Source organism: Tasmannia lanceolata, unplaced genomic scaffold (assembly GCF_043159265.1).
Source record: "Tasmannia lanceolata isolate RefF3 unplaced genomic scaffold, GAP_Taslan_0.1 ptg000007l, whole genome shotgun sequence".
Lineage (NCBI taxonomy): Eukaryota > Viridiplantae > Streptophyta > Magnoliopsida > Canellales > Winteraceae > Tasmannia > Tasmannia lanceolata.
In genome coordinates, this window is record NW_027518684.1 from 5,218,398 (window position 1) to 5,236,688 (window position 18,291).

General features: G+C 38.6%; 1 protein-coding gene across 2 annotated transcripts; it reads left to right on the forward strand.

Moving 5' to 3' along the window:
- The first annotated feature begins 945 nt into the window (after positions 1-945).
- LOC143881557 (pyrophosphate-energized vacuolar membrane proton pump 1-like) lies at positions 946-17,782 on the forward strand. Of its 2 annotated transcripts, none has more exons than XM_077384689.1 (8): positions 946-1,438; positions 4,752-5,326; positions 6,051-6,430; positions 6,515-6,601; positions 7,265-7,595; positions 8,003-8,413; positions 8,552-8,610; positions 17,388-17,782. In XM_077384689.1, the coding sequence occupies exons 1-8, from the start codon at positions 1,198-1,200 to the stop codon at positions 17,581-17,583; spliced, it is 2,280 nt and encodes a 759-aa protein (XP_077240804.1). In that variant the 5' UTR covers positions 946-1,197; the 3' UTR covers positions 17,584-17,782. The 2 variants fall into 2 exon arrangements, with proteins under 2 accessions (XP_077240804.1, XP_077240803.1); XM_077384688.1 differs by lacking the exon at positions 17,388-17,782 and adding an exon at positions 9,781-10,189 and having other exon boundaries at positions 951-1,438; positions 8,552-8,611.
- The last annotated feature ends 509 nt before the right edge of the window (positions 17,783-18,291 follow it).

Consider the following 18,291-nt stretch of genomic DNA (forward strand, 5'->3'; position numbering starts at 1 on the left):
TTTATAATCCCACATGCATACGATACCAACAAAAAATAATTATTACTCACCACTTGACATTTCATAAGGGATGACCTACACTATTCCATTACTTTTCATGGAGGAGTTAGAAGGACAAAAAAAATGAATTGCCAAAGTGCCCATCGAATAGAAAATGGATTCCGAAGTTTTTGTACAAACTTCTTGTTAATACGTTGAAATAAACAACGAAAGACACTTTTTTTTTTCATGAAAAGGTCAAATTACTTTTCCTTATTCACTGTGCTTTTTTTAACCAAACTGATCATAAAAAAACTTTTATCTTTTTACCTTTTTTTCCACGTAAAATTGTACGTAAAACAAATTTTATGCCCATTTTTAAGGTTTGTAAAACAAATTTTATGCTCATTTTATTTTTACACCCATTTTAGGGAGCCTAGCTATTAGTCATTGCTCTTCTACCACTTCATCAATCAATTGATATGCAACTACGCATTTGTGGTACCTCATGCTCGGAGCATCTTCATCTTGCTTTTCTTTCTGTCTTGCTTTTCAGAAGTTGCCAAGTGGGCTCCATAGCAATTGTTATGTTAGCATAGTATGAATTTTAATTCATACGCAGTATTATCTTGTTTGCTAAGACTCTTAGTCGCACGCATTTGCACGTGCCTTTTTTACTAGTAAAAAAAGACAAAAGTATGTTTGTCTCAATATCAAAACAAAATAACAGGAATATCAGTTGCCTTACTTGTGTTTCTACGATTAGACAGAAGGGTAAATTTGGTAGGTTTTAGATAAAAACAGGGGCAGTTAAAAGTTACCAGTTCAAAAAAAATTATCTCATGGAAATACAAATCGCAAGAACTCTTTAAAAAAATGATTTTTTTGAACAGAATATATAAAAAAATAATCAGATAATGAGAACCATCAATGCCCAGTCGTCAATCAATCTTAGTACGTGTTAAAATCTGAGAGGAAGTGAATTCTAAAACGCCTCTTGAGATATTTCATATTTGTGGGACAGAGTTCGTTGTGGAAAAGAGAAGAAGAAGAGGAAGGGGTGATTCTGGTTTTAATTGCACTTTTATTCAAAACCCACATAAAAAACCAACAGAAGACCAAAACCCATTTCTTGGTTTTGGCTGTTGATGCTTCTTTAAGACAGAAGGTGTGGTTTTTTGAAGTGGGTTTTTTTGGTAAGGGAGGGAGTTTGGCGAGATGGTTTTGATGGGGGAAACACTTACACAGATTCTTATACCTTTGGCTGCAGTGGTTGGGATTGGGTTTGCTCTTTTGCAATGGTTTTTGGTTTCTTTGGTTACGGTGTCAAGTGGTTCAAAGTATGATTTGAACAATGGGTATAAACATAAGTTGATAGACGATCAGGATGTGGAGGAGAATGTTGAAAGTAATGAAGTTGTTGAAAAATGTGCAGAGATTCAGACTGCTATATCTGTTGGTGAGTGTTTTTCTTTCTTTTCTTTTGATTTTTGTCGTTGGGGGTTTTGATGGTGGATTTACTGTGGGTTTTTTTAGATTTAATTGTTTTTATCTGAGATTATTGGATGCTGTTGTTGGTATCTGTGGTTGGATTATTATATTTTTTATTTTGGGACTGATCTTTAGTGGTGTATGATTTTTAGTGAAGATGATGACATTTAAGTGAATTGTTTGATTTCAAAGGTCCTGTTTTAATGGTTTCTGGGGGGGGTGTCTTGGTCTTCTTATTTATTGGTTTTAATGGCATCCTGAGTCTCTCTCTCTCTCTCTCTCTCTCTCTCTCTCTCTCTCTCTCTCTCTCTGTTGGTTTTGTGATTTTTTTGTGTTTAAGGTCACTATTTTTTTATGGTTTCCTGAGTGTATATTATTTATTTTGCTGTATTTATTTATTAATTTTTTTGTGTTGGTAATTAGATGGGGATGATGGTTCATTATCATACTACTCATTATTATTTATATTTAAGTTTGTGATTATGAGTGTTAAGAGATGTGATGGCTTTTTATTGTTTATGTTGCTTGTTGTTGTTCTGATAGGTATATGGAGCTACTTGTGTAATTGTCTGTTTTTATATTTCGGGGCGTGTATTGAAACAAGAAGATTAATATTGTTTAAATTTACTTTTTATTTGGTTTTTAATTGTTATTTATTTTTCTTCCTCTGTAGATATTGTTCTTATTGTGCTTCTGTTGCTTCTTCTTCTTCTTCTTCTTATAGTTATTATTTGAGTGTGTGATTTAAGGGTTTAGTGGTTTTTATTGTTTATTTTGTTTCTTGATATGCATCTTTTACCCATAAAAAAGGAAAAAAAATGATCACTTTCGGCTTGAATATTTATGTTTTACTTTTTTTGATAATTTTTGACTATTTATGGTTTACTAGTTTTTTTTTAGTTCTTTTAGTATTAAATTCATTTAGTTTTGTGTCTTGTTTCTCTGCTCTGTAGCAGGGCATGCAGCTCTAGACTTTTTTTCCCTTTTGAGAAGTGTGTTTGTTAGAATTATATTACTACAATTTTTTGACTGATGAGGGATTTCTTTTGATTATGAATGTTTTATGTTTATGTTGCAACCATATTTTTTCATTTCAGAAAAAAAAAATGGTCTATTTTTATGTTGGAATGCTATTTGCCTCTGAACAATGTTTGTTAAAATATATTTATTTTTTATGATTATTAAATTCAATAAGTTTTGTTTCTTCTTTCTCTGCTCTGGAGCAAGATGTGCAGCTCTCGTCTTTATTTTCCTTTCGGGAAGTACGTTTGATTGAATTATACAATTTTTTTTTTTTTGACTGATGAGGGATTTCTTCTGACTATCAATGTTCTCTGTGTATGTTTGAATGATATTTGCCTCTGAACAATGTTTGTTAAAATATGTTTTTTTTATGTTTAATCTTGGGCCTCTTGGTCACTTGGGTTTATTTTTGACATAATTTTGTTGCTGTAAGTTTTATGCAATATGTCTGCTTAGCAAGTAGAGGTTCTTTGGAAGGATTCAACATATATAAATTTCCATATTAACACTCAAACTACTTTGTGTTCGTGTATTGTTGATGTTGTTAATGTTTCTTTCTCTGGGTGTTCATCTTTCATTATTTCTCATATTCTGCCATTTGACTATTTATTTGCATTTTCCGCTTTTGTTTTCTCATCTCTTCAGATATTTGAAATTTTGGAGTCCAGTCCAAATAAATATGGTCTATCAAATATCTTACTAGATAGTGATGAATTTCTGCTTTGGAGTGAGCTCATCTGTCCAAAGGGTGGTGTGCTTTGGTTTCTCTATTTTTTTCTCCTAGTAATCTAGTTTTTCTGTTCTTTAAAAAAAAAAGCATTATTGCTTTGGTTTCTCATTATTGTTTATCTTACTAGATAGTGATCATTTTATTGATGTGGGATGTTTTTCTTTGGTAATGTTTTTGCTGCTTTAGTTTTATTGTGGTCTTCCATGATACAATATCTTTGATTGTGAAGTGTGTAGACTACAGAATTTTGGGTCCCCCACGCCACCCACCACTCTGCTCCTCTTTGTTCTTATGCTTGGAAATATTGGGCTATACCTTGTGGATATTGACTTTCAATGGTAGTTTTAATTTGGAGAAACAGAAAAGATTTTTTTGGCAACTAAAGTTTGTCTTTTTTGTTTAAACTTATCAATGTCGATTTTGTTTTCTTGCAAATTCAAGTGGGGTCTTCTGCTTTTGTATTGTGTTTATTTAAGTTCATGTTGTTGTTTATCGGACAAAAATAAAGATATTTTCCTGTGACCGATTTAGTATTTGCGTGATACCTTGTAAATGTTGGTGGATGCTATAGTTTGGACTTGGTGGGACCTAGATCATTTCACTGCATGTTGATTCCACCATAGGAGCTGGCAGATCATAATTCCCAAGGCCCCAAGTGAATTTCCTGCCTTTTTAAATTATGTTTTCTAAAATGACATGAAATTACATTTAATTTATGTGAGGAATTCTTCCTCTCTCTCTCTCTCTCTCTCTCTCTCTCTCTCTCTCACACACACACACACACACACACACCACGTGTTCATGCATACATGTATGTCTATGTGGCACATGTCGATATATAGGTGATAAGATAAAAATTGGAATGAAATGATTCTGACAAGCGAAAGGTTGGCTTTGGTCCATCCATTATGCTAGGAAAAGCTTACCGGTTTTGCACACAGTTTCAGTGACTTGCAACGTAAATTTCCCAGTTTGTGATTTTTATGGATATAATCATAATCAATGATCACTACACCAAATGATTGTGCATCTGACATGGTGTTGAAATATATACTAAGGCCCTGTTCCTTTGAGATTGTGTCAACCGATTGTCACTCCAAAACTTTTTATTGGACTCAAAATTCAACAATTTTGCGTCCAATAATAGGTTTTGGATTGACAATCGGTTTCCATAATCTTAAATGAACAGGGCCTAACCTATTCCGACAACCTCTTCTTATTGAGCCATTATGTGCTTACACTTGTTGTAGAGTAACATACACTCTTACTCAATGATTGTTGTACTTCTGCAATTACGGGATGCATGACTTTCTTACTCCATGTTTGTTGTTTTTATGAAATTACATGGTGCATAGACATATGGATCATCTTGCTTACCGTTGCTGTTTATTTTACCTTTGTATGAAATTGTGTTTCTAATTACTCTTGATACGTAATTATCATAAAACTACAGATTGTTAATTATTTTAAATTTCTGGGTTTCCTGTGATCTTTCTTAACCTCAATTTGATTGATGTAATGTTCTCAGGGGCGACTTCCTTTCTGTTTACTGAATACAAGTATCTCAGCATTTTCACGGTTGTCTTTGGTGCAATTATCTTTCTCTTCCTTGGTTCGGTAAAGAGTTTTAGCACAGCGAGCCAACCTTGCACTTATAATGCGGAGAAACTCTGTAAACCAGCCCTAGCAAATGCCATTTTTAGTACCATTGCTTTCCTGCTTGGTGCACTGACCTCTGTTCTCTCGGGTTTCCTTGGCATGAAGATCGCAACATATGCGAATGCGAGAACAACTCTTGAAGCAAGAAAGGGTGTTGGAAAGGCGTTCATTGTAGCTTTTCGGTCTGGCACTGTGATGGGTTTCCTTCTGGCTGCCAATGGTTTGCTGGTTCTCTATATTTCTATCAATGTCTTTAGATTGTACTATGGAGATGACTGGGAGGGGCTTTTTGAAGCTATTACTGGTTATGGACTTGGAGGCTCTTCAATGGCACTCTTTGGAAGAGTTGGAGGAGGCATATACACAAAAGCGGCAGATGTTGGCGCTGATCTTGTTGGAAAAGTTGAGAGAAATATTCCCGAAGATGATCCACGAAACCCCGCGGTAACTTCTTCAAGAACTTATGCATTTGTGTATTTTCCATTTTCATTTGCTTATTACTTCATTTTTTTTTTATCATCATGGGTTGGGTGTGTTATAATAACATTAACCGAATCAATCCCTTTGGTTCTTGGGCATTCAAATCAAAGAAAATTTAAGTTTCACTCAAGATGGGTTAGAATTACCTTGCGCCATAGCCGATTCTTCCAAGGTTGTAATCCGACAAAGCCTTTGCACTTATCCAAGCACAAAGATGACTCAAAAACGCCCCTTGTTCTTCTCTTCCTTCTTCCCACCACACGGTTTATGGGTAACCTCTCCTTGGACGTGAGCCCTCTCTAGGAAGAGTTGGAATTTTGTGGTGAGAGGCTGAGGGACCACGAGCCTTTATTTATAGGCTGAGAAGCTCCCATAAAGATTCCTAATTTAGCAAATTCATTTGGCACTTTTTGGCTCAATATTAGCGAGTTCTTTAGTGCTAACTTGGAGCCCAAGAAGCTTTCCAAACAAGTGTGATTGGTTACTTAAACCAAAGGTTGCTTAATATAAGGCCACTAACAAGTTTAGTAACTTTCAAACGTAGAAACTTCTAACAGGGCGTTCCTTTATCTGCCAATAACTTTGCACCAAATGATGATCACATGTGTTCACTCATTGTTTCCCATTGTTACCTTTCCCCACAATGTGACACAAGTTTCCTTACTATTTCTACGTAATTTTTTTCCAGGTTATTGCAGATAATGTAGGTGATAACGTAGGAGATATTGCTGGGATGGGTTCCGATTTGTTTGGGTCTTATGCTGAATCGTCTTGTGCGGCACTTTTTATTGCATCTATTTCCTCCCTTGGCATAAACCATGACTTCTCAGCAATGATGTATCCTCTGCTTATAAGCTCTATGGGAATCGTGGTATGCCTTGTCACCTCACTTTTTGCTACCGATCTCTTTGAGATCAAGGGTGTAAGTCAGATTGAACCCTCGTTGAAGCGCCAGCTTCTCATCTCTACGATCTTGATGACTATCGGGATTGCTATTGTCACCTTTGTTGCTTTGCCATCCGAATTTACTCTCTTCAACTCTGGAACTGAAAAGCTCGTAACAAACTGGTATGCTTCTCAGGGTGTTTTCCATTTCAGTATCAGTCCTTAATAATACTTGTATGTTTTAGTGATCTGTTTTCTGTTCCACAGGCACCTTTTTTTCTGTGTTTCAATTGGCTTGTGGGCTGGGCTTGTTATTGGATACATTACGGAATATTATACTAGCAATGCTTATAGGTGAGTCTTGTACTTCCTTAAACTGAAACTGGTAATGCTTCTTAGGGTGTTTTTCCGGGCTTTTTTTTTTTTTTTTCTAAATATGCTTATAGGCAAGGTTTTAAATTTCGGTTTCGGTACGAAATTTTGGCCTAAATCTTGTAAATTCGCGGAAATATTTTGATACGAAATCATACCCGAAATCCAAGCAAGATTCTTTACCACTGTTTTTTCTTTTTCTTTTTTGTTCTTTTTGTAGAAACATCTCAAAGGAATCTCTTGGTTCTTCTCTTTTCTCCGAGCGGATTTGATTTTTGTCAGGGTTTCTGTCGATGTCTTTGTTTTTTTATATGAAAAAGTTGCATGTTTCGCATATTTCAATCGAAATGTTAACAAAAATCATGAAATTTCTGCCGAAATCTTGTATTTTTCCAAATCCAAGTGATTTCATTTCGGTAGCAGCGGCCAAAATTGAAATATTGCAGTGTCCGAAATCGAAATATTTCAGCCGAAACGAAATGTTTCGGTCGAAATTTAAAACCATGCTTATAGGTGAGCCCTACTCTTCCCAAAACTATTATTGTTATAGGATTTTATCACCACTTTCTTTCGGTTGTGTCGCTGAGTCCCTCATCGAGGATAAGGAATACTCATTTGTTAATCTAAATATTCCGAATCTTGCAGTCCAGTGCAGGATGTGGCTGATTCTTGCAGGACAGGTGCGGCAACAAATGTCATTTTTGGGCTGGCTCTGGGATACAAGTCTGTCATAATTCCCATATTCGCCATTGCGGTAGCCATTTATGTGAGCTTCAGCTTGGCTGCCATGTATGGAATTGCAGTGGCTGCTCTAGGAATGCTCAGCACAATTGCGACAGGGCTTGCAATTGATGCCTATGGACCTATAAGCGACAATGCTGGTGGAATCGCTGAGATGGCTGGGATGAGCCACGAGATCCGTGAGAGAACAGATGCTCTGGATGCTGCTGGGAACACCACTGCCGCAATTGGCAAAGTAAGGTTACTTTATGTTGATGTATAAATGATTAAATTAGACCAACTCTAATAGCTTAAGCTTTTGGAGTAATTGGTAGTTTCACTTGGTATTAGAGCTAATTGCCTCATGACAAGTCCTGGTCTCTACAACTCGTTCATATTAAAAATCCACGTGTACGACGAACCACAAAGAGGGGCCACATGTGCCACGTGTACGGCCAAGGCAAAAAAAGAGGGGCCACACGGGAGTGTTGAAGTGTAGATGATTAATAACACCAACTCTAACAGCTTAAGCTTTTGGAGTAGCTTGTTGTTTCACACTTTCTCCGGTTTCTTATTTATTCATCTATTTGTTTGGACTTCAAAATTAGTACTCTTCATTGTCAATCTCTTATATTCTTAACATCTTCTCATTTTGATCGCCAGGGTTTTGCAATTGGGTCGGCTGCGCTTGTTTCTCTTGCTTTATTCGGCGCCTTTGTGAGCAGAGCTGGAATCAAGACCGTCGATGTCTTAACTCCCAAGGTTTTCATTGGATTGATTGTTGGGGCAATGCTTCCATACTGGTTTTCTGCCATGACGATGAAGAGTGTGGGCAGTGCAGCTCTAAAGATGGTGGAAGAAGTTCGCAGGCAATTTAACACGATCCCAGGTCTAATGGAAGGAACAACAAAACCAGATTATGCAACTTGTGTCAAAATATCTACCGATGCTTCATTGAAGGAGATGATTCCTCCTGGTGCACTGGTTATGCTCACACCACTGATTGCCGGAACCTTCTTTGGGGTTGAAACTTTAGCTGGGGTTCTTGCTGGGTCACTTGTCTCCGGTGTGCAGGTTTGTCGTTCTTCTTTTTTCTTTGTAGTATTTTTTATTAGGTCCCATTACGGAAATTATGGGAGTATGTTGTATTTTTCCTTTCATTTTCTATTAGGTTGCCATTTGCTTTAATCTTGTAGGATCCTGTTTTTGTAGGTTGCCATCTCCGCTTCTAACACAGGTGGTGCTTGGGATAATGCAAAGAAATACATCGAGGTAACTCATTTGTTATGTGAATCTCTTGCACTTGGTTGAATGTTAGTTCTTTGCTGCACTCCCTTACGGCACTTTCTAATCCATTCACTTCCTAATTTCAATTTATGGAGGCGACTAAAGAGAAATCGGCAACTGCTGTTTTAGTATGGATTATTTCATTCATTATTAGTTGATTTGTACCTTTGCATCTTAGGCCTAAAATCTTATTTGTTTGAGATTCATATCGATTGGAGAGTTGGGTCTTCTATAGTCTCCCTCTCCTAGTTATAACTTTTTTCATGGATTTGTATTGAATCCAAGCCTTGCTCCCAAATTTGAGTTTTGTAATGCTGCAGCTTTTTGGAGTAGTCAGTCAGGTTTCTATTGCACAGACCCCATGCATGTTATCATAGTTTTCAGGCACTTGATTAGACAACTCGTCGTTTTTTGTCTAGAAACCCGAGAAGGCTCCTTAAGGGCATCCTTGTCTGCGAGAAATTTGTTTTCATGATAAATCGGGCAGCTTCAAGTGTGAAGTCCCTTAAAATCAGGAAACCAAATCCCAGAAACAGCTGTCTCTGTGATGATTAGTTACTAAAACCGGAAAATGTTGATCCGGTTTTGAGCAGAGTTTTTTGTTTCCAATTTTTATCAGCTTCTCATCATGGAAACAGCCGTTTCCGGGATCTTGTTTCCTGATTTTCAGGGTCTTCACACTCAAAGATGCCCGATTTATCATGAAAACAAATTCTCGGTAGCCAAATGTGCCCTAAATTTTATTAATAATGCAAAACAAAACAAGACGGGGGCATGCCTAACCTCCAAACCCAGAAAAACAACCTAAAAATTAAAGAGTACCTCTATACCTAGCAATACCCAAAGCATCACAACGGGTCGCACCCCTAATATCTCTAAGGAGATCCCTCCACAAAACAAAATTACTATTGTCTTTCATTTTACAAGCAAAATTAGCTAAAGACTTCGCTGCTTGATTACCTTCTCTATTTTGGTGCAAAATTGTAGGATTAGCAAGCCTCAATTTCAGTGTTTAATATCTGAATTGGCTTTCCAATTTCCATTCAGTTCTCTGTCAAGTGCGTTGTTTCGAATATTACTCTATCTCCACAAGAAGTTCACTTTTCTTAATTTTTGTACTTCGATCTCTGAATTTGTTTATGGTTTCTGTCTAGGCGGGTGCTTCAGATCATGCACGGTCACTGGGTCCGAAGGGATCAGACCCACACAAGGCTGCTGTGATTGGTGACACCATTGGTGATCCCCTGAAGGACACTTCTGGGCCATCCCTCAACATCTTGATTAAGCTCATGGCAGTGGAATCGCTCGTGTTTGCTCCATTCTTTGCTACACATGGAGGGTTACTTTTCAAATGGCTCTGAACTCAAATTCTCAGTTGGGTGATGATTGTGGTTGTGCATAAATTACAAAATATCCAGTATTGACATTAGCAATGGTTTTGTGTTAGTTTACAGTTTAAGGGACACACTTAGATCGATGATCCAAGTAGAAGATTGTACAATGCTATTGATAATGCTACCATCTCCCCACTTTCTAATGAATCAAAATAACATATCCAGCTTACATCTTTGTTTGCAGTTCCTTTTGCTGTTCCTTCTTTTATCGGTCTGTGAACATGAAACTTATCTCTGATTCGATGAGTTCTTGGACTTATCAAAACTTGTTTCCTCATCGGGTAATTTGTTGAATGATTTCTCAAGTTCTTCAGATACTTGGTTGAATTTCTTGTGTACTCTAATTCAGATTTTCAAGTTTAAAAGAGTGAGTTACCCCTTCAATAGACCTGACCCAGATGGAATAGACACTCATGACTGATTTTATTGTTGTTTTTTCATTCTGCTGTTTCCGGGAATTGTGTATATAAAGGTTTTTTCTGCTTGGGAAAGTGTTTATATTAGACATGCAACTTGGGTCAAGCTCAACCTGAACTCGACCGGTTCAACTCGATTTCGGGTTGGGCTGGGAAAAGCCAACACAATTTAATTTTGGGTTGGGTTAGGGTTGAGGCATTGGACCCTGTTAACTTACCAACTTCCCCAAAAGCTTAAGGTGTTGGAGAAAGGCGTTACTTATCTTTTATACTTTAACATATCCCCGCACGTGTGGCCCACTTGGCAAACACGTGGCACATATGGTCCCACTTTGGCCGACCATCGCATGTGGATTTTTACTATCCGGGAGGTTTGAACTCGAGACCTTTGGCTCTGATGCCATGTTAACTTACCATCTTCCCCAAAAGCTCATGTTAACTTACCAACTTCCCCAAAAGCTTAAGCTGTTGGAGGAAGGCGTTATTTATCTTTTATACTTTAACACTGCCCCGCACGTGTGGCCCACTTGGCAAACACGTGGCACATATAGACCCTCAACCTCCGTCCTCTAATTTTATCAAGTCTTAGGGTTAATTAAGAAAGTGTAAAACTAGTCATTAGGAAATATAGTAGTGTAGACATCGCTACCGTCCCTTTTTTTTAATGTTTTTATGCTCTTGTCCTAGGCTAATCCAAACCCAACCCTACTCAACCAGACCCGATTTGGAAAAAAAACAGGTCAGACGGGTTGGGTTGGGGTTGAGAGATTTTGATTCAGGTTGGGTTTGAGCTGACCATCCTTGATCCGAGATCCGAGGCTCGGTTTGGCCTGGTTAGGGGTTGGGTCTGGGTAGGGTTGAGGGAATACTATCTTGGGTTGGGCTAAAGGCAAAAATGGCTCAAAGATCTAGTTCCAACCTTAGTCATAGTGTGGGAATGAGCCGTTAGGGGTAGCCAATGCTATTGAATGGTGGTATCCACAAATGTTCTATAACATTATTAGGTGATTATTTATTAATAAAAGTAGATTTTTATTAAGACTTTGTGCAAAAAATTTGCACGACTCACTTAGAAAATGGATGATTTCTCTTAAAAACTTGGCAGACCTTTGTCATGAGAAATCACATGGTAAATGCTCATACCTTAAAAAGTGCGCCGCTGTTGGATCAGATATCAAGGGTGGTACAGCCAATACCGATCCGATCTACATGCGCATTCACCATATAAAATCTCCCTTTTATTTTATTAAGGGAGATTTTATATCGTTAGTGCGCGTGATTTCCAATATTTTCAGAAAATACAATGGGGTCCACTTCCCAGGATGATCAAAACTGTTTATTTGTTGGGCCACAATGTAAATAGGCTGTACCCCGTAGATCATCTTCATAGGATGATCCTAACCATACGATCTATAGAGGATTCTGTAATGTACAGTCCCTCTACAGGGGCTGAACTGAGGGACTGGACTGTGGTCGAAATCAGCTAAAACCCTGTTTGTTTTGGATTTTGAGAACCGAATGTGAGTGCAAAACTTATTGGACTCAATATTAAACGTAAAGCTAGAAAGAGGAATTTTCTTGGAGTTCCAAAGAACCAACTTACCTGAAATAGTTAAGCAGCAAGGTGCTGTCCTAGAGAGTCTACATGGGATTTTGTTAGCAAGAAAATAAGGGCGAAGATATTTTCACCCCAATGTAGCGTCCCCCTTCTAACGTCATTTGACGTCAAAAGGCGTTAAAATTGCCCACTGTTCACGTTATAAGGGGGCAAATGCATACTACAGAGGGGGTTGAAAATATCATCTCCCGAAAATAAATAAAAATACTTCCCAAGGAGAGAAGCATGGCTGAGAATACACTCCATGAATCTCCTATAAGTTTACATGGGATTATGATAGCATGATTAGAATTACATGTTCATACTGTAAAATGCTGATTTCAATTATTGAAATCTGTTTCAAACTTAGAGAGCCAATGGGTCTTAATTCCTTCTCACTTCATGTTTAATATTCTTTTGGTTGCTATTTCAATGGTCGATTCCCGATCAACGTCCTCCTTAGCCAAAATATCAGCCACACCATTTGCTGAACGACGCCTAGGCCGGAGCGATGGATGGATGGTGGCGACCAAATCCCTAACCTCATCAATCTTGCCAGCCAGTCGCTCGCCACGGACCACAGCTCTTGTTTGATGCCCACATTATAGGGTCTGGAGCGATGTCTAGATAGAAGCTTACTATAATAATTGGTTGATAAGTGTACCTTTTGGGCTATTGCACACTTTTCCATGGCTCTTAGCAAGCTTAGTGTCACGGGCCAAATATTTGAGCAACGGAATAACCCGTGCGGCGCCCCAACATGCACGAATGCTAGGGCCAGCCTTCAATCGTGCAAGCCTTTAGAGGCCCTACACGCCAACACCCCTTGATGCTTCAAATGTGCACACAAACTCTAAGCTGTTCAACAGGCTACTTGGCTCAGATCTTGACATGCGCTTCTAGATACCCACACTCATGATCAGCCTGCATCACGAGTACATCGAACATAAGGCCTTGGGGCCGAATGCAAAGTCCATCGAGTACGAGGCATGACGATGCCACGCACCACCCGCCAAGCACTAGGGCTTGGTCATCCAAGGAGCAAGATGCCCCATGGACTGATCCGCAAGGTGTACACCTCGCGAGGGCAACCGAAGTCGCCCCGGCACGAACCCATGGAAGGCCTAGAGAATGGCCTACCCACGAGACGTACCGCGGTGCAGAGGGGCAAACAGTATAAGTAGCCCCCTGCACCGGTCCGCCGCGCAATGCATGTGGGAACCCAACCCACATGCACTGTCTTTGGCCCCCATCCTCAACCAAAGAAACTGGAGCATCCCTATGGATAGCTCGCAGTCCGCACCCAATGTTCCCTTAGGGCACGCCTACGAGTTGAAGTATGATTTCCTACTGTGTGCAACAAAATGCACAAGTAAGTCCTCTTGCAACTCATGAGCAAGCCACCAAGGCTCCTGCCCACACCTGCTGGGCCTAACGGGGGAGGAGTCAGCAAGTCACGGGGTCAACTCCTCCTATAGAGTTTGGCCAACCAACCAGCTTAGCGGCGAGTGGCGACCAAAGGTGCTATAAACAACGCATTTTCAAGACGCAACGAGACGAGACGAGATGGATTTTAATACCGGTTGTGTCCTGAACTGTTTCCCCATGACATTAGGCACCTAATGACTGAACGTTCAAATCCCCCCCCCCCCCCCCCCCCCGGGCTTATCCGCTGCAAGTGGTTTACAGGTGATTGCATGCATCCTTAGGGATTAGTCCTGCCCTAAATGGGGTAGGGATACCCTATGTCATAAAAAAAAAGTAGGATACTTGAGAAATATGTTTCTTCTCCAAACAATTCCTGCAATCCAAGCAAGGCTCAAGGGAAGATGTCATCTGTTAATAATTTTTTCCAAGAATTCCATGGAGAAAGCTAATGGTCCCTTTTTCTTTCTGAAAGACCCTTAAGCCATGTTTGGATTGCAAGAAAAACATTTTTGATGGGAAAAATTTTCTTGGGAAATTTTTTTACTTCAACAATTTAGAGGGAAATGTTTTTGGACAGATATTACCATAAATTGTAAGCCCCTCTAAATAAAATTTGAATAGAGTTGGTTCTACTTATAAGGAAAGTAGGGAATTTTAGATGGGGTCTCACTTCAAACGAGGGGACATTCTTTCTCTCTATCTCTCTTCTTTCTCACTGTGATTTTTTTTATTGTCGGTAAATCTGGTGAAATAGGGTTTTGTGGGTTGTTTTTTAACAGATGGGTTTCGTTTTAACAGATGGGTTAGGGTTAGGGTTAGGGTTTATAGTTTCTGATTCATATGTTGGGTTGGGTTTTTGCATTTGCTTTCGTAGGATTTTACCATTTTATAGCTAGGTTTTTTAATGTTTGATCCAGGGTTTGTTTATATTTTTGTTGAAGTCTGATAATAGGGTTTCGAAATTTTTAATTTTTTTTAGGGGTTTCTCTGCTTTTAGGGTTCCTGATTTTTTAGATCTGAGTTAGGGTTTCGGATTTTGGACTTAAATCTGATTTGGGTGCTTAAATCTGTTTAATTTGGGTGCTATTTCTGTGTTGTCTCCACCATCGGAAACCCTACTTTGGGGCTTCTTATTTGGGTGCTTATTTTGCTCTTTTTGTTTACATCAATAGTACACACATTTGGATTTCTTATTGGGATTGCAGGGCTTATTTCATGTTGGATTTGTCATTCTATTGTTGCATTATCATCTTTCTTAGTCATGTTTTTTTGATTGATTTCTTCTTTTCTATAGCAATATTGCAACAGAAATGGGGGAGATACGGACTTATAGTCGGCATCATCATCTTGCCAAGGAAGATCGAATCAGCAAACTATCTGATGATATTCTTGGATCCATCTTCTCTCTCTTGCCCATGAAAGAAGCTGCAAGATCTTCTATTTAATCAAAAAGGTTTAGATTTCTCTCCACTTCCCGTCCTCGTCTCGTGCTCGATCATCACCTCTTACCAGCTGCCACAACCTCTCTTCTATCAACAAGGTTTAAACATCTCTTCACTTCTTTTCGCTATCTTGTATTTCGTCATCAAAGAAATGGTCTTGGTGAGTCTAGCTTTGATAGGGAGGTTAAGCCCCAAGAAATTCAGAAATGGGTCGGAATCGTCGATCAAATCTTATCACTTCGCCACCACGATTCAATTCACTACTGCAAAATCGCAGACATTTGTTTAGCTGAAATGCCCCTTCGATATGGACAGATTCCTTTCTTTCCTAACAAAGAAAGGAATCAGGATACTCATTCTCAAGAAGACGATTCACACGGGACTCTATAAGGTCCCCCACTCTGTTTTCTACTGTCTGTCTTTGCGGATACTGCACCTGCACAATCGCACCCTGAATTATGTCCCTATTTTCGCAGGCTTACCCTGACTTGAATTCCTAACGTTCTATCATGTTGAGATGTCTGAGCATCTTCTCACAAATTTAGTATCCTCTTGTTATCGTCTCTACTCGTTGAGATTGATGTATTGTCCTGATATAAGGAATCTCGAGATTGAGATTCCCAATCTTTTAAAGCTTGTCATTTTGACTGACCAATCGTCAATCATACGGCTGAAGAATGCTGCACGACTGGTGAACTTTTCTTTACAGAATTCCCTCTTAAATCACAACATTACCGAGGAGGACAAAGCCTTTCATCTGTTTTTGAGAGATGTTGCTAATGTCAAGTGCCTTCAACTGGGTTATCATATGGGGGTAGGCCATTTTATCTTTTCGATTTGATCACAGATTATGGAATTCTCTTATATATATATATATATATATATATATATATATATATATTTTGTTCTCTTTTTTTTTAAAGTATTTGTGCAGACAAAAGGTTCCTGAGAATTTGAGTTATCACTTTCCAAATCTAACGATTCTCAACATGGTTATCGACCTGGATAATGCAAATGATGCTCATTTTTTTACTGTCTTGCTAGAGGGCGCCCCTTTCTTGCAAAATATTACCTTATATGTAAGTGACAAAAAACTCTCTTATCAATGTTGCTGGTTTAAGTAATTGAATTCTCTGACCAAATTATAAACATTGACTCTCTCTCTCTCTCTCTCTCTCTCTCTCTCTCTCTGTGTGTCTTACAGTGTGATTCTCCAATTTGTGATAATTGGAAGAAATGGTTGAGCAAGATTATTGGAAGAAATTGAAACCTTTTTACTGTATGAGGCATCACCTTGTTACAGTTCGGATAGACGCTCGGTTCAACTTTAAGTATGACTTGGGGATTTTGGAGTTCTTGCTCATGAATGGATCAGTCCTCAAGTAGATGCGTATTGCTTATGATAAACATTGTGATAGAGGGATAAAGAATAAAAAGAAATCGCTGCTTCGACTGAGGGCTTCTCCTCGTACTCTAGTTATATTCACAGGTGAAGAAGAGTATTGTTTCTAGACGGTGTGATAAGAGATGGACGTGGAGAGTAAAAGACAATTGCTTATCTCGCCGAGGGATTCTTCTCACGTCAAGTAATTACCAACATGCCATTCAACCTAAAAAAAATTTGCCCTGTGCAGGTAGCTATCTGTATTTCTTTATCATGAATATCTTTGTAGAATCTAGATTTTACTTTTAAGTGAGTAGTTTTTTCTTGGTCATCAATTCTCCAAAAAAAAAAAAAAAAGGTTATTTCTTTGTCATGAATTTCTGCAGCGGAAGATTTTAATTTCTATGTGATTCACTTGAGTGAACTTAATCGAACTCTTACATGAGTACTTATTTCTTTGTTATTAATTTCCGTAGATGAATATTTTGAATTCTATGTGATTCACTTTAATGAACTTAGTCCTGAAAGTATACAGCTTCCCCCCATCACCTTGTTTACTCTTGAATCATGATAAATGCTACCACACCCGGGATCTTGTTTCCTGATTTTCAGGGTCTTCACACTCGAAGATGCCCGATTTATCATGAAAACAAATTCCCGGCAGCCAAATGTGCCCTAAATTTAATTAATAATGCAAAACAAAACAAGACGCAGGCATGCCTAACCTCCAAACCCATAAAAACAACCTAAAAATTAAAGAGTACCTCTATAACTAGCAATACCCAAAGCATCACAATGGGTCACACCCCTAGTATCTCCAAGGACATCCCTCCACAAAACAAAAATACTATTGTCTTTCATTTTACAAACAAAATTAGCTAAAGACTTCGCTGCTTGATCACCTTCTCTATTTTGGTGGAAAATTGTAGGATTAGCAAGCCTCAATTTCAGTGTTTAATATCTGAATTGGCTTTCCAATTTCCATTCAGTTCTCTGTCGAGTGCACTGTTTCAAATACTACTCTATCTCCACAAGAAGTTCACTTTTCTTAATTTTTCTACTTTGATCTCTGATTTTGTTTATGGTTTCTGTCTAGGCGGGGCGGGTGCTTCAGATCATGCACGGTCACTGGGTCCAAAGGGATCAGACCCACACAAGGCTGCTGTGATTGGTGATCCCCTGAAGGACACTTCTGGGCCATCCCTCAACATCTTGATTAAGCTCATGGCAGTAGAATCGCTTGTGTTTGCTCCATCCTTTGCTACACATGGAGGGTTACTTTTCAAATGGCTCTGAACTCAATTCTCAGTTGGGTAAGGATTGTGGTTGTGCATAAATTAGAAAATATCCAGCATTGATATTAGCCGCGGTTTTGTGTTAGTTTACAGTTTAAGGGACACTTATTTCTGTGATCGAAGTAGAAGATTGTACGATGCTCTTGATAATGCTACCATATCTCCACTTTCTAATGAATCAAAATAATATATACAGCTTACATCTTTGTTTGCAGTTTCTTTTGCTGTTCCTTATTTTATCCAAGGTCTGAGAACACGAACTTATCTCTGATTCGATGAGGTCTTGGACTTATCAAAACTCGTTTCCTCATTGGGTAATTTGCTGAATGATTTCTCAAGTTCTTCAGATACTTGGTTGAATTTCTTGTGTACTCTATTTCAGATTTTCAAGTTTAAAAGAGTGAGTTACCCCTTTAATAGACCTGACCCAGATGGAATAGACATTGATGACTGATTTTATTGTTGTTTTTTCATTCTGCTGTTTCTGGGAATTGTGTATATGAAGGTTTTTTCTGCTTGGGAGGGTGTGTAGGTATGCAACTTGGGTCAAGCTCAACCCAAACTCGACCGATTCAACTCGATTGCAACTTGGGTTGGGACTTGGGAAAAGCCAACACAATTTAATTTCGGGTTGTGTTAGGGTTGAGGCATTGGACCCCAACCTCCGTCCTCTAATTTTATCGTGATTTTTAAAGTTTGGGTTATGTGT

Excerpts from the sequence above, each read along its gene's own strand:
- LOC143881557 (XM_077384688.1), top strand. The coding sequence starts at position 1,198 with ATGGTTTTGATGGGGGAAACACTTACACAGATTCTTATACCTTTGGCT. Across the intron at positions 8,414-8,551 it reads CACTTGTCTCCGGTGTGCAG|GTTGCCATCTCCGCTTCTAA; the intron begins GTTTGTCGTTCT and ends CTGTTTTTGTAG. Across the intron at positions 8,612-9,780 it reads ATGCAAAGAAATACATCGAG|GCGGGTGCTTCAGATCATGC; the intron begins GTAACTCATTTG and ends GTTTCTGTCTAG.